At 41.8% G+C, this 16,705-nt stretch overlaps 1 protein-coding gene across 1 annotated transcript; it reads left to right on the top strand.

Annotated features, from left to right (window-relative positions):
• Positions 1–856: 856 nt before the first annotated feature.
• Positions 857–15,703, top strand: neurl1b (neuralized E3 ubiquitin protein ligase 1B). The gene is made up of 6 exons (XM_044127076.1): positions 857–1,480; positions 6,055–6,299; positions 6,371–6,704; positions 9,940–10,674; positions 12,839–12,964; positions 13,316–15,703. The coding sequence occupies exons 1-6, from the start codon at positions 1,450–1,452 to the stop codon at positions 13,561–13,563; spliced, it is 1,719 nt and encodes a 572-aa protein (XP_043983011.1). The 5' UTR covers positions 857–1,449; the 3' UTR covers positions 13,564–15,703.
• The last annotated feature ends 1,002 nt before the right edge of the window (positions 15,704–16,705 follow it).

The following is a 16,705-nucleotide window of genomic DNA, read 5'->3' as shown; positions in this document are numbered from 1 at the left end:
TAATTCCTGCAGACATCTTGAAGGACCTCTAAATGACTGCTGAGAACAAACCTGGAGCTACAGATGCTTGCATTTAAACTAAATCTGCGATCATTATGCTTTCATTAACACCCTGTAGTCGGCACTTAAGCAGTGCAGCAAGCGTCAAGGGGGTTGGGGGGGAGCTGCACTTGTTACTGCAGCTCTGCTGTGTTTACAGGGAAAGCTTGATTGCAGACATCATCGCAGCCACATTCACTTCCTGTGTTAATCCCCTCACCATTGCAGCTCTTTATTTCCGAAGCTAAGGAGCGGGGCGTGGGGAGAGTTTTTCAGTTCTGCCTTGCTTCACCCTAAACACCATTCACATAAGACTCTCAGGGAGCCACAGTATCCTGCTAAAACAAACAGCATTGAGCATGCAGAAACAAATGCTTTTGTCTTAGAGTTATATTTAGTTCCAGTCTGCCATCACCCAAACATCAATGCTGACAGGACTTGGTTGGCCTCCGATGTCAACCAGTCTGCCCAGGAACCTCCACATTCTGTGAGCACACTTTCGCAGCATGTTATTTTCTTAAAAGCGCAGGCTTTTTGTTCCCGCTGTGCTGGATGACACAGATTACTGTAGCACCTTGGGCCTCTCTCTGGCTCTCTCATGCTGCAGGAGACGTGTCATCCCAGAACTCCTTTCATTGATGCAGTTCTCATTCCTACAAGCCCTGCAGGCCATGCATGACTCCTCTGAGAGCAGAGAGATCCAAAGGACAGGAAACAGCTTGAGAGAAGCCCAGCAGTCAAGGCTGTGGGAGGGCAGAGGATAGGGTGTGGAAAAAAAATACACACACACACAAAAAAACGGGGATTTCCTCAGACTGTACTTTGACTTTTATCAGGAGTGTGGAGTCCTTATCTGTTAGTCTGCTTTATACGTGCGTAAGGCTCTCCGTTTTTATACCTACATCTGTACTCAGGTTGGCTATATCTCTCCATCAATCTCAAGGACTTGTCAAAGTTCTCAGCATCCTGTCCGCCTGACTCTGTATGGAAATGTATCCACAAACCACGTTCCCTTTGGATTAAGCGTGCCTTACTTTTAAGTATTATTGGCGGCACAATCGTTAGTGTTTCATTAGCGTAAATTAACCGCTGAGTTAATTATCAGGAGGCTGCGTGGGATCTACGCTCGCTGTTTCTTTAAAGTCGTGCAGAGGGGAGCCCACGATCAAGAAAGGAGGGGGCAGCTGTGCGCCAGTACGAGGTGTCTGCCTGTCGCAGCGCCTTGGGGTTGACATTAAGAAGAAGAAGAGCGCGTCCATGCTTCATCTGGGAGGATCGTCGCGAAGCGGAAGGCGCTGTAGCATAAGCCGATCGGGGGAGGTGCACGTCGGTGCGAGGATACATGGATGGGCAGAGAAATACTGCAATCGGACTTAAGTTGTCAGCCGGTGCGAGAAATATCAGCATATAATGGGGAATACAGCGCCAAAGCCATTGATAGGTGAGGTTTCTTTTTTTATTTTCCTTCTCCCCCTCTCGTTTTTGGTCATTATTGGCTTATTAATGTAAGGAAACAGCAGAGGTGTGTATACACATGGCTTGTCTTGTGATCGCCGCGCACTGATGCGCTCCGCATCACGGGGGAGATGAGCGTGATTCCCAGGGAAGCGCTCCTTTCCTTCAGCAGCCGCGGTGCTCCACACACACACACACACACACACACACACATAAAACAACAAACAACAAAACAAACAAAAAAGCACTTCTATTTGATCAGCTTCAGGATTCATATCAGTAGTGCAAACTTGAGAGCGATGATAGCAAAAATGTGAATTTCATGAACAAAGATCTTATTAGAAAAGCCTCTACATTTATGAAAAAGCAACTCTTTTTCACTGCCGCGTTACAATTTAAATGACAAAGCTATTATACTTGGTTTTAATTCAGGCAGATATTTAGCATGTTTGTTTTTTTTAAAGCTAACTATTTATTTTAAATTTCAGCAAGGTTTTATTGCAGCAGTTCGTGAGAGCTGAAAACACCAAGGCAGCCCGTTGAGAACAATAGTTAAATATATGCATAACTAGAAGAGAAAAGGTACAAACACCAAAATATGGTTTTATTCCAAGTGCTATTACTTTAAGAGCAATCTCGATTGATTAGCAGCGATTTATTCTTGTACGCGCTTGATTGTCAGCCTCGTTTTCTTCATGATTATGAGCTCTCAGCTCTTAGCCACTCTTGTCATGTTACCTAGAGCCCATTACTTGATAATCAGTTCCCCTATATCACTTTGATTTAACGTCTGTCACACTCCCACGCTCCCAGCAGGCCCGTCTCAGCAACTGAATAAGGGGGGTGTTGCCATCACAGCAACTCACTTTAGTTAGTTTTTTTTGTTGCCAGGAACGTTTCCTTCTGGAAATCCATGTAAAATCGAGTCAAACTTTGATTTGTGAACATACGCTGTCAAAGCAAAGAATTTGCTCAATAAAAGTAGTGCAATCGTAATTATTTTTATTCAAGATTTTTGATGCATTAACAACTACAAAACACAAATTTGGGGGGGAAAAAAACTATAAAAGTTAAATTGTTAGGGGCGTGCTGTGGAGGCGTAGGGGATAGCGCAACCCACACTTGAAGGCCTTGAGTCCTCTACGCGTCCGTCGCGGGCTCGATTCCCGGACCCGACCGACATTTGCCGCATGTCTTCCCCCTTTCCCTTTCAGCCTACTGTCATATCAGGGACACTAGAGCCCACAAAAAGACCCCCTGGTGGGGAAAAAAAAGTTAAATTGTAAATTGAATTCTAACTTATAAAGGTAATTTTGCTTTCGATTTTGTCGTTCCTTGTTAAAAGTTACAAGAACTAGGAATTGTTTTTGATTAAAATGTCACTGAAATAGTAATTAGTCGAAGGTGGCGTGTAAACAGTTTCCCTGAAAAGCCCACAGATTTGCTACATTGACAGCAGAGAGCTCAGTGAGATTGCAACATCTGTTTTAGCATTAGCGCTAATGCTAATTAGTTAAGTCACACGACGTCCATAAAGTAGGCCTAGCAATAGTTAACTTTTCAAATCATTCTAGCTAAGGTGGCTTGTTAGCCTTACTTGAAAACCGTAGCTAACATGTGCCTTCTTGCCTCATGGTTAAGCTGAGGTTGCTAGGCAGTTTGACAGTAGCAACACCACAGACCGGGCTAAATGAAGCAAGCTTGCTCTGAGACAAACTTTCTGAACCACAAGTTCTGTGCCAAATTTAAATTTGCATTCAGACATGAAAGAATGCGCATAAACATGGCAACCTTACAACCTTACATGAGGATTAAGATTGATGGAACCAGCGCCAAAGTGTTACTTGTTACCAAAATGAATTGGCTAATATTTATAGTTTTGAACTGATTTTGAACATTACATCTGCATACTCATCTATTTAATTAAAATGTAAATAATTATGACAGCTTTAATTCAATTTAGAACTTCTTTTTATAGCGTACATTTCCTATTTTTTAGCAGTAGTCGTGGTTACATCACAACAAAGTCATCAAAGCTTACCAGTCAGAAATAAATGATTATAATCCCAACTAGATTCATCTAAGATATTTAAGTAAATAAGCAGATTGTTCTGCTAAAGAAGAATTTTAAGAATGCTTAAAATCAGTTTTCTATTTGAAGAAGCTGGCCTTGGTATGACAGTCTTATGATTTAGTTTACGCATTTTCATTTTTTAGAGTCCTGAAGGTTCAGCATTTCCCCAAAATAAATTGGCCACTAATGAGCAGCGGCGGACACAATCCAGAGGTCAGAGGATGTTTTTAGAGTTAATCCAGAGAAATGGTTTCTTCACCTCAAAATGTGACAGAGTAGTAGTGTGAGTAGTTACTCCTAATTGAGAATGACCTCTGCCCAGTCAGACACCAAATCTGTGAAATTCAAGTACCGTTTACATTTTCTGTCTCAGAAGATATGAAATCCACACTTCCTCTTTTGTGTTAAGCACTGTCACACACACAGTGTCATACATTATCTATTCGTAAGTGTATTCATCTGGTGTTTGAATGCATAAAATATAGAAAACACTTTGTTGTTGGCTTGCCTGCTAGCTTGGTTAAGGGAGCACAACAGCTGCTAATCCCAATGATTTTCCAATTTACAGTCTTGTCATTTCCAGATGGAAGTTCCAACTTCCTTGACAAATGAAACGCAGCATTACATCTCCACCTTCCACTTTGTTCTGGTTGCAGATCAGAAAAGCTGGAGATTGAGTAATGTTTGTGCAGGGACCATGCTGATTACTGCTAGCAACACAATATGGTACCAGTGCACTTCTCTGTGCAGTTTAAACACTTCCAAATTGAATCATATCTACAGACAGAAACAGCAAATTACTGCTAGATTGGAAATGTTTGTCTCAGGCACAAAGTGGCAGAAGTGCAAATTCATTTCTCTAGTTATGCTGGTGTTGTATTCTCGGAGCAATAAATTTGGATTTTCGATTAGAAAATGGATTTCTGCCAAGTTGACTTTTTTTTTTTACTTGAAATTTGCTAATTCCTTCTAAGTATTGATGGGGCAGAAGGTGGTTTCTACTACTTGGAGAGACCCCACACATGCAAACTCTATGCAGAAAAGGTCAGGGTGCGGTTGAGCCTTGTAGCAATACAGTTGTTGCTACAAGGCCACAGTCCACTGATGGTACCTCTATATACTGTTGAAAAGAGTTGAATCCAAATGTGAGGAGATGGCTTTTTTGTTAAGCGCTGTTTGATAGTCATTTTCCATTTTCTTGATTTTTCTTTTTTTACTAGAAGCGTTCCTAGACAGAAAGAAAGACAATATCTTTTGTTTGCGCACTTTCCAATTGTAGTTGAAAACTGAATGATGCAAAGACACAAAGAGGTTTATGGATAAATTTACATTTAGTAGTCAAAACACTTTCGAGATCTATGGGTCTTTATTCTTTCCATGTATTTATAATATCAATTTTTACTTATTTTATGTGAGGCACCAACTGCAGTCATAATGTGCTTTGAGCCGTCCCTGGCTTCTTGACTTGCTGAGACTTTCATCTGATAAGGGCAAACAAGTGTGTATATCAGGTCTCACTGTATGTGATTAAACTTCCCTGTTTGTCCCTCCGTCAGCGAGGCAGTTATGCCTCAGGCAGTCGGTCAGGTCAAGCCTCAACATGCTTTCTATGTTGCACTAACCTCCAAAGTATATTTTACTTGCTCAAAACCCAAAATGCTCAAGTGCAGATGGGAAGAGGCACCTCGTTTGAGATGTTACAGATGTTTTCGAGCTCTATAGTTTAGAATATAATCAGTGATAATGCCTAAATTAGGAAATGTGCTGTGGAACATTTCACTGAGTTATTGTCTTTGCACCAGAACGCAGTGAATTTGTAACAGGAACGTAATCTCGCCGTGGCCCGCGGGAGGAGAGGAGACACACCGCCCCCACCCCTTTGAGGGTCGACTCACAGCCAGTCCATACCATAAACACTCATCATTCATGTCTCATTTGAGCTGGCGCTCGATTTTTCCTCTCCTCGGTTCTGATCTGTTTGTTTTGCGATGCTCATCAAGGGATTCTTTTTCGCTAACTAGGACGCTGACTCCTTCTGTGCAGACGAAATCAAAGATTAGGCCTTTTATTTTGGTGTTTTGACACTGACTATGCACTGCGTGATTCATTCTCTTCTTTTGAAGATAACTCGAGTAATAAAGTGGGCTAGTCAGGGTTTATTTATCCTGTAGGCCAAGGGGTGTGTAAGTATGATGAAGACTAATGGCGTATTTTGCAAACTTTAGTCTGATCTAAAGGGGATAAATTAGACAGTTTCCCTGTGTTTTACAGACAAATTTATTTGAGTCAATTAACAATTTTAATGCACAAGACTGTCAGATCCCTTTTTTTCATGCTGGACTTTAAAAAAGCTGATTTTAGTGTCTACAGATGTTGTACTCTCAGTTCGTACAATAACAAACTTGCAGTTAAGACGCCGTGTTAGCCCAATCATTGAAGGGCTCTGTTCTCATCCACCTATGTAACTCTTATGTTTACCTACATAGATGCTACTTTGCAACCCCGCCCGGTGGCTAGCAGGCAGTACTACACTCTGCCAAACAACGGGTCAGGTGTGGAGAGAAGACCGTCTGCCCCGCCTGTCAACATCAACCTGGAGTCGCTGCGCTTTAACTCGCATGCCAGGGGGAAGAACATCAGGCTGGATGGGCAGCTTCGAAGAGCGACTCGCAAGAACAGCTTCTGCAACGGCATCACGTTCAGCCATCGCCCCGTCCACCTCTATGAAAAGGTTTGCTTCATCTCTCTGTATGGTTCTTCCGATAAGGTTGCAGTAAGGTTGTAACAATTGTATGTGTTCAGGTCCGTCTTTGCCTAACTGGTGTGCACACTGGCTGGAGTGGAGCACTGCGCTTTGGTTTCACTAGTCTGGATCCAAGTGAGCTAGAGGCCACTGACATCCCCAAGTATGCGTGCCCAGATCTGGTGACGCGGCCCGGTTACTGGGCCAAGGCCTTGCCTGAGAGACTGGCCATAAAGGACAACATGCTGTCGTTCTGGGCTGACCGCCACGGGAGGGTTTTCTACAGCATTAATGATGGAGAGCCCATCCTCTTCCACTGTGGGCTCAGCATTGGCTGCCCACTCTGGGCAATCATCGACATCTACGGCATCACTCAGGAGGTCACACTGCTTGGTAAGAATCTCGTGATGCTGGTAGTCAGCGCATTGTGAAAAGATCAAGATGTGTGAGCAAATTCAGCTTCTAATAGGAAGAGCTTTAGCCATGTGCCCTTGTTACAACCATAAATAGCTATGCCTACAAAGCTCACCATATTTTATTTAAAGATTTTGTGATAGACCAACATGAGTTAGTGAATACATTGAGAAGTGTAAGAAAATGGATGCATTTATTTATTTCTTTTTAGAAAAAATTATTTGAAAGGTTTGGTGCGTATTTGCACTCCATGCTAATACCTAGCTATGCTGCACTTATTGCTCCAATTTCCCTTGTCTATTCATCTCTACAAAACAGCTCAAGCTCAGCTAAATTAAACTAAGTCATCTTAGACGAGGGGATTGTGAGAAATGATTATGCTTTCATAAAAAAAAAAAAAAATAAATGTTTGTAGTGCTGAAAGAAGACATGACGCTGTGGCACAAGGCTCACCTCCTAGCAATGACAACCCCAATGTTTCAGTATTGAGATCATTCATTTAGAGTGAAGTGCAGTGGTAGTTCTGTGTCACAACTACGTTTTGCAAAAGGCCAATAAATAAATAATGTTGGTCTCAGCCCAAGTGTGTTGATTATAGGGCTGACTCATTTTCTTATCAACAAATTGTCTCACCTGAGCAAAGGACCCCAGCAGCTCCTCCAGAGGTACCACAGGCCTCCTGGCTGCTTCTCCAGATATTGCTCTCCTTGCTCAGCCTGTCATTTTAGGTGGATAGCCATGTCTTCTTAGAATTGCAACTGTTTTGTCCTTTTTCCATTTTTAGATGATGGCTAGAACAGACACTCCTTGGGATATTATTTCACAACCTAACCTGTTTTACACTCCTCTAAAAATCCTCTGGGGGTTTCACAGAATATCTGGATTTAACTGAGATTATACAGATAAATTTGGAGGCTTCTGCAGAACGCTGGTTGCAATATATTTTATTTAGAGTTATCAGAGTAGTAGAAAACGATGTATCATTTTTTTAGCTTCCCAATTATTCACTACTTTGTACTTACCTATTATAAGACAAACCATATTGAAGTTTGTGGTTGAGAAAACGTGAAAAACTTCCAGCGATATAAATACTTTTGCAAGTGACTATAGTACTCCATATTTTTCTTTTTGGATTCAAGTGAGTCATCTTGGAACCATGTGTTTTGACAACCCAAAGTCAACAGAAACACATTTCTATAGGGTCAACATATTCACAGCTAAATTAGACAGATTCTTGGGAGTTTGGCTTTACAGCCCCACGGGTCGGTTTCAAATGGTCTGGGATGCCTCGATGATGAATGATCTGTGTGTCAAAACGGATCTGTGTTTGTCTTAAAAACCAGAGCCTCTTTATTTCAAATTGGCTAACATGACATGGAGAAATGAACAACAGATGTCATGCGGTCTATTCACCCTCCCAACTACTATTCACGACTTCAATAAACACTCTCTTACCATCACTTTCCTGAGCCGTGTAACTTTTTCTGCGTTTTCGCCGGCTTCACTTCCATCAACGTCTGTCCCCTCGCTCTTACACTTACATATGGAGCGTGTTTGTCTTCGCCTGACAGAAGCTGTAGCCTTGTTTGGTCAAGGCGGTCCTTCCCTGAAGCTTTGGTGAGGGGCCAGGGAGCTCTACTGCTCCAACATCTCTAGAAATAGTGGTAAAGGAATGCACCATAAGTCAGAGGGGGGCTACAAGCAGCAGACTTGTTTATATCTGTTTCTGGAGTACAGAGAAGCTGAAGCTCTTCCTGACAATGCTGGTTTGTCCACCTAAAATAAATACAACGTGGGACTAAATTCAACAGAGATGTGTTTCCGTTTTTTTTTTTTTTCTGGATGCTATCATCATGTTTTGTCATCAGAAACAACCCCAAGTTGGCTCTGGAACTGCAAAATGCTCAACATGTGCAAAAAATGAAACACGTTGTAAATCATTTTATCAAATAGCATCATTGTTCTCTCGTCAGAAATAGCATCATTCTTCAAAAAAATAATCGTATGAATCCAGCTGTTCTGCAGGGGCTCGAGAAGTTTGGAGTATATTTAGCGGACAAACAGCAGAAAGGGCGGGCAGAACATTGGATCATATGGGTCAAGCTTAAACCAATGTTACCTAATATAGTTCAGTCTAAAACTGAAGACCTTTGCTTAACTTCAAAGCTATAAAGACATGGCCATCAGTCTATACCCACAGTCCAGACAAGAAAAACCTTAATCAGAGATTTCGAACCCCTTGAGATCTCTGGCTAAGATCCACAACTCAAGTGGGAGAATCTGTTGACAGGACAACTATTAATCATACACTACATAGATTGAGCCTTTTAAAATGAGTGGCAATACGCGTTAAAAGAAACCAAGAAGAAGTTTGTCACAAGTCAAGTGGGCAACGCAGCAAAAATGTGGAAGAAGGTGGTCATATAAAATGCTATGTGTGGTGGAAAGCTACCGCTGCATATCGCCTAGAACATACCGTACCCCTTGTGAAACATGACAGTGGAAACAACATGCTGTGAGGAACCTGTACTTCAGCAAAGACAGGGGAACTGGTAATAGGTGAAGGGGGACGGATACAGCTAAATACGTGTAGTCCTAAAAAAAACAAAGCCTGCTAGAGGTGCACGTTCTTGCAGGATTATAATCTTATACAGTAAGTGCTATAATGCAATGGTTTAGATTAAAGCCTAGTCGTGTGTTAAAATGGCCCAGTCACAGCTCAGACCTAAATCAAATTGAAATCTCCAATCCGTTAGTCCAAGCGTGAGCTATTCTTGCTAAGGAAAATCAGCAAAAACTTAAGTCTCTAGCTGTGTGAAGCTGGTAGAGACATACTCGACATCTGAAAAAAAGGGCTGAAATACAACACAGACGGCAAAAAGCAGCTTCCATGAGTTATTTTCTTTCAGAGGCTTCATGTTTCTTCTGGAAACATGAAGCCTCTGAAAAGAGCTGTGACTAATAGCAGATTTTTTTTTAGCTCCCTTGCAGTTCATTTTATTGCCAATATTACAGCTTTCCAGTAAGTGTTATAAAATTTGTCTGAATCAGTTTGAACTAATATTCCTGACAGTAAGTACATGTTTTTTTCATGTCTTGTCCTGGAAAATAAGAGGAAAGTGCCAACTAGAAGAGAACAGAGAAATGTTTTGGGACAGATTGTATCTGGCCACGGAGTAGCCGTTAACCTTTTCGTGCACCTTTTGCTTCACAGACAGCACATTTGCTGAGAGTGTGGGGTCCAGCTGCCTGAGCGCTGCCCGTCTGAGTGCCTATCTTCCCCAGAGCAGCCACGACTCGGCCAATTACAGCAACAATCAGCTGGAGAACAACCAGGCGGCTGCTGCCAAAATGGCCAACCTCCAGCTCAACAACTACTCTCAGCTCATCCCCTGCTGCTCATCCTCCTCTTCCTCCTCCACGACGTCCTCGACCGTCTCCTCTGCGTTTCCGAGGGGCGTCCGGGGTCTGCCGTCCCTGCTGGACAACGACTTGCACTTTCATCTGATCCGTGGATCGGATGTGATACTCTCCGCGGACCGTTTGGCCGCCTGTATCCACTTTCTGGACAGCAGTCGGACTCTGGTGTTCAGCGACCGGCCGCTCCACGTGAGAGAGACTTTGTATGTGGAGGTGGGCCACCTGGGCCTGCCTTACTTTGGGGCGATGTCATTCGGCTTAACATCCTGCGACCCAGCCTGTCTGCACTCTGGAGACCTGCCGGCTGACCCTGAGGTGCTCCTGGACCGGAAGGAGTATTGGGTGTTGCACCGCGGCTTCCCCATGCCTTGCTCTGGAGACGTGCTCAGCTTCAGTCTGCTGCCCAGCGGAGAGGTGCACCACGGCGTGAACGGAGTGGGACGGGGCCGGCTGCTCTGTGTAGACTCCTCTCAGGTCCTGTGGGCCTTTTTCACACTGCATGGAGCTGTGAACAGACTCAGGATACTGGGTAAGTGTGTTTAGAGCTACGCATAAAGCACACAGAGCATCTGAGGAGCCATAAAGCAATAAAACAACTTGGATAGCAATCACTGGAACTTTCCCCTTTAAAGAAAAAGAGGATTTTTATTCACTCATGCTTAATGGAACAGAGCTGTGAGCACATAAAGCCTGTGACGATGAGGCACATCAGTTTAGCACCATTTCTCCATCTGTTTTTTAAGTGCAAACAGTAATGAGACAATAAGATGAGATGGGATGTATACATAAAGTATTTCTCCACTGTACTTTATTGTCAGCTTTCTACCTCGTGCTCCAGTAAGTAAATGTAAATAGACGATCAGAGCTGATAGACTTTTCATCTCTCTGTGTTTGTTTTGTACATTTCTGACCTCAAAATACAGAAATTAGCAGATTTTTCTTCACGGCCATAATTCAGAAGCGTTCGAGAATAACTGGCTGACTTTTAGTCCTCTTTTCGCAACACCATATCTTTCCCTTCTGCGTACCTGCAAGCAGGCTATTTCTCAAACCAGACTGTACATATCAGTTTACGTGTCTTTTTAGTAAAGTATTTTGTGTGAGTTAAGAAGAGAAATAATCATAAAAACTCCCAGATCTTTCATATAAGTCTATCTATGTGTAATCTCTGCTTATTATTTTTTCGAGACATTAAATGACACCCAATTTAATTTATTTTAACTATGAACTGAAATCATGTCTGCTGCTGACAACTACATAAACTAACTATCCGAAACTTTTTGATTATACATATAATTTGCCTGAGTTACATAGCCATATTTTCTAGAGTTGATGATTAATTTACTTGAAATCCTTTTTTGTCCAAGCAGATGAGATTTTTGTACCAAAACAGTCAGGAGCTTCAAAGTTCAAGGGTCAACATAGTAAAGAAGCAAGACGTCTTCCTGTCCCAGTGGTCATTAATTATTTATGTTAGAAGCAGAGATGGTGTCACACTGCATGTGTCTGTAAACATTCACTATCGTCATATTTATTGATTTGATTTTGAACTGTTTAGCAGCTTATGCTACATTTGAGCTATTAGCATTAGCATCTCTCAGCAGCAGTCTCTCTGCGTATTTCATAGCGAATGTAAAGCCTTACTGGGCTGCACAGTGGTGCAGTTGGTAGAGCTGTTGCCTTGCAGCAAGAAGGTCCTGGGTTCGATTCCTGGCCCGGGGTCTTTCTGCATGGAGTTTGCATGTTCTCCCTGTGCATGGTGGGTTCTCTCCGGGTTCTCCGGCTTCCTCCCACAGTCCAAAAACATGACTGTCAGGTTAATTGGTCTCTCTAAATTCTCCTTAGGTGTGAGTGTGTGTGTGAATGGTTGTGTGTCTTGTATGTCTCTGTGTTGCACTGTGACAGACTGGCGACCTGTCCAGGGTGAACCCGCCTCTCGCCCGGAACGTTAGCTGGGGATTGGAACCAGCAACCCTCCCGACCCCATTAGGGACAAAGGGTGTATAGAAAATGGATGGATGGATGGATGTAAAGCCTTACTTACTTACTTCTTAGATTTCCAGCATGTCTGGATCAAGGAGACGTTGAAAGCTCAACATGGTAAATCAGAGCCACTTATCTGTAATATGTTCAACCTTCCTCTCATCTGCATTATTTACGTGTAAATCTGACAGCTTTAAAGTACTAAACACTTAAAAACTAATTCTAATTCTGCTTAATCGAAATTAGATCGAAAGGAATCTTGTTATTCCACAAACCAAATATGGGCTTCCTGAAATGATGACAACATTTTTCTTTTCCCAGGCTAAAGGAATTCAACTGGGTAGATTTGTTCTTCATTAGGCTGTTTAACCTTGAGCCGTGACCTTTTTCAGTCCCTGTGGTCCAACTCCCACATAAACTCCCATCAGACCAGACCCCGTTCGCTCTTGTTTTTTTATCCAGCAATGTTCTGCTATGAATAGAAGACCGTGAAAAAGAAGTTGCTCTAATGAATAAGCGTGCATATCTAATCTGTCTGCTTCGGGCATGTCAGAGTGCAGCCTGCAGCTTCACATTCGGGCAGCCGATGTTCTGAAATCACTCATTTTAACGTACGTTAAATATATCCTCGAACTGAAATCCAGCCTTTTATAGATAGGGAGTCTAATTGTGTGGTCGTTGTTGATTTATATTTTGTCTTTGCGGAGCAGGAACACTGCAGTCCAGTCCTCCCTGCACATCCCCCACAACTTCTCAGAGCAGCAGCCCAGATGACAGTGACTCAGACCTGGCTTTCAGCGTCAACAGATCCTCCTCTGCCTCAGAATCCTCTCTTGGTAAGATGCCAGATGTTGACAGCATGAATTATACTATACTGTATATATGGAGGCCTGTGTGAGGCCCCCAAGGGACGACTTAGACGCGCAGCAGTTCTGACAAACTGCAGGCAAAATTTGTTGTTTCGTACTTTTATCCATTACAGGAAGCGAGGCTTCTGCTAAAACATTTCTGTAATGTTAAGATTTTGTCATTGGCAAGGACATTTCGTTAAAAATGTTTAGAGTGCTCTTTTTTTTTTTACATTTTGTTCTGAGCAGATATATGATTATTAAACATAAAAAACTCATTCTCCATCAACAACAGAGGATTCCTCTTCCATTCATTCAAGCTGTCTTCTCTCCTTCCAGTGACTGCTCCCAGCTCCCCGCTTAGCCCCCCTACCTCTCCCTCCCTGACTGCCTCTGAGCTGCCCCCTGCTGGAAAAAACGGAGAGTGCACCATCTGCTTCGACCAGGAGGTGGACACGGTCATCTACACCTGCGGACACATGTGCCTGTGCAACGACTGCGGGCAGAAGCTGAAGAGACAAATAAATGCCGGCTGCCCGATATGCAGGAGGCCCATCAAAGATGTAATCAAAACGTATCGGCCGTGATGGCGGCTCCGCTTTGTGAGCAGGTGCTGCGTGCGTCTCTACCACCTGTCGACTCCTCTCAGGCATCGCTGGACCACAGTCCTGACCTTAAACCAGAAACTGACCGCATCAGAACATCACTGTGCCTCTTAGATTTCCCTTACATGTGGCTGAATGCAGCCTGGAGTCAGAGCTAAGACGGACTAATAACCAGATTCGATGTTTGACTTCAGCCAAGATATGATGAAGCTTGTGCTCAGTTTTATGTTTTTCACATCATCTCACCTGTGTTGTTGAAGCAGAGAGGCTTGTTGTGACTTTCTTGTCCTTATTGTTGTCATTCTAGGTATGTAGAAGTCCTTCGCAAAGAAAACAAAAAAACAAAAGAAGAAGGAAACATAGACATTGAACACATTTTGTTATGTAACTACAAACTTCAATCCATTTAGTTTGGATTTTCTGTGAAAAACATCAACCCGAACTGGTACATTATTGTAACACGAAGGACAAAAAAAACACAAAAAACAAAAAAACTGAAAAGTGTGGCGTGCATTTCTAGAACCACACTAGATTTTCTGTTACAACTTAACTTTCAGAGCACCTCTCTACGGGCTCTGGACATCTAGAGAAGAACATTTCTTATTTTGTAAAATAGCCCAAACATCGGTAAACATCCATTGTCAAGTCTGATTTCAGAGCTGGACGTCAGCTGAATCACTCTAACAAATTTTAATCTCAACACTTTGCTTTCTAGCACCAGTTGGGTGTTTAGGGTTGTTGCCTGCTGAAAGGTGCACCTCTTCCTCTCGCCATTGTGTTCATCTATCGATGAACTCTAAAGCTGCAGCTCTACAGCTTCCCTGTCTCTGCTGAAGAAAAGGATCCACAGCCATGTTTCACTCTGTGAGTGGTGCTTTCTGAATAGAACTAAAAATGCAACAACAACACAGTTGTCCGTCCCAAAAAGAGTTTTGTACGTGGACCAGAAATTTCAGTTTTGGTCTCATCTGAGCAAAGCAGCTTCTTCCACATTTTTCCTCTACATGACATGTGGCAAAATATATGTATATAAATACTTTGTACGACTTTCTCTCAGCAATGGTTTTCTTTTTGCTCCTCTTCCATAAAGGCAATACTTGCGAAGTTCTGGAGTAATCATTTTCTGGCAAACAGATTATTGTTCTCAAACAAACCTGCGGGGCCTTCAAAGAACAATTAGACTAAGACTGGGGCTAAAATTCACATGGCAAATAGTAGAAACGCATGTCACTTTTTTTTCTTTTCTGTCTTCTGTGAGGTTTTTGGAAACCATGCATCCTGTACTTTGTCCTTAATGGTTATGTGTCAGCCCATCACACAAATTCACACCGAAGCACACTTTCAGTGTTTGGTTGTAACATGATGACAAAATGGGAAAATGTTTAAGGCGTATGAATACTTTTGCAAGGCGCTGTACATGTCATCCAAAAGAACCTGTGGACCATTGACTTCGAGTGCCTTAGGTTGTTGTTATGATATCTCTAAAAGATAAAAAAAAGAGAAAAGATAAATAAAATCCCTAGCCATATCTTCCGTATTCGCTCTCCCTTGAGGCACACAGAATGTATGCAACAAGAGTGAAGGCAGGCTAGAGAGAAGGTTGTGGCTGGATGTAAGGGAAACGCCATGCTCTAAAGAAAAATGGAAGTTTGCTTGAGAAAAAAAAAAGAAGAAAAGGATAGAATCTGGTTTTGCACTCTGAGAGACTGACAATATTGTCTGAATACATTTTATCTAGTTTGATTTCATAAAGACTAATTTAAATGATATTTTTGAAAAGCACAATTCTAATTTAACACTAACATAGCCTAGCTGTTCAGCGATACTCCTGAGTAAATTAACTTAGAGTGTGCACAGTAATATAAATGATGTTAATTGTAGAAGTACACACTAGAAATAGATGTTTGCTGTTTATTATGGAAAATAATGCCACTAGGTTTTACACTATAATCTATCTAGGACATAGTATGTTGTATAGAACTAATGAGAATCATGATAGTATTTTATTTTCTTTGAATAATGAAGCTTTGCTGATTTATACTTTCTTGTAAAATGAGCCGTCTTGTTTTCTTTACAGCATTTTAATAAAATATCTATTGGAAAGTGGGCAGATCTTAAGAAACACCTGTTGCAGTTTGTTTTGTTAACATGTGATGCTTTTTGTTTAGTTTTCATTTTAATTTTTGACATGTCGGGAAAGAAAATGAAGTCGCAAAGAAGGAAATGATTTTGCGTTTAGGCGAAGCACGGCACTGAAACGTTAAGTGTCATCATTTCACGGAGACACTTTTTCACTGCAATGCTGTTAATTTTAGCATCTCTTCACCCTCAGTTTCAATCATAAGGTTTGGATCAGAAACTTATCATATTCATATTTCATAAAGACTACTTAATGATGTTTTTAAATGGAGCCACAGCCATTTACGTATGTTACGACAAACCTCAAACACACTGCTTTTTTGTATGAAAAGACCCTGTTCTTGTTCTAGAGCCATATTCTAAGTTTTGATGTGTTATGAGTGACTTTATTAAGAATCATCGAGTTCATCTCTGCGGTTCTGGTCCTGTTCAACCACCACAAATCACCATCACTGAATAAAAACATTTAATGTCTGACACAGTCATTGTGAATATTTAAAACTACAACTAGTCATGAATTAATTAAACAGTCCAGATCCCTTGTCTTTAAATCCCGAAGAGCTCTGATGCATTTTTAAACTCGCTCTGACCTTCACTCACCTTGATCCCTGTCAAACTCAAGGTCATATTTGCTTGCACTCTGAAGATTTGGAAACATGTGATGTTCTGTCCAGATATGAAATGATAGCTATCATATTTACACAGAGTGAACTGTGGGAACAGTTGGAGCCGATGAAACGTCCAGCTGAACATGTTGGAAACTACCACGCATTTTAATGAGGGAGCAAACAGAAATAACATAAAATATTCAACTCTGAGACAAAAGCATCGCTTTAGTTTGATCGACTCTAACGTCTATGAAACAAAACACTGTAACAGTTGTCTACAATTTAAAATCTGTTGTAATTTTAAGATGGTTTTACAGAACTCATCATACAGAATAAAACTGCTTACTGACACTTTTATGCTTAAAAAATGAACAGAA

This window comes from Gambusia affinis, linkage group LG09, assembly GCF_019740435.1.
Source record: "Gambusia affinis linkage group LG09, SWU_Gaff_1.0, whole genome shotgun sequence".
Taxonomy (NCBI): domain Eukaryota; kingdom Metazoa; phylum Chordata; class Actinopteri; order Cyprinodontiformes; family Poeciliidae; genus Gambusia; species Gambusia affinis.
The sequence above is the reverse complement of the archived record's forward strand: the minus strand, read 5'-3'. Positions and strand labels throughout refer to the sequence as shown.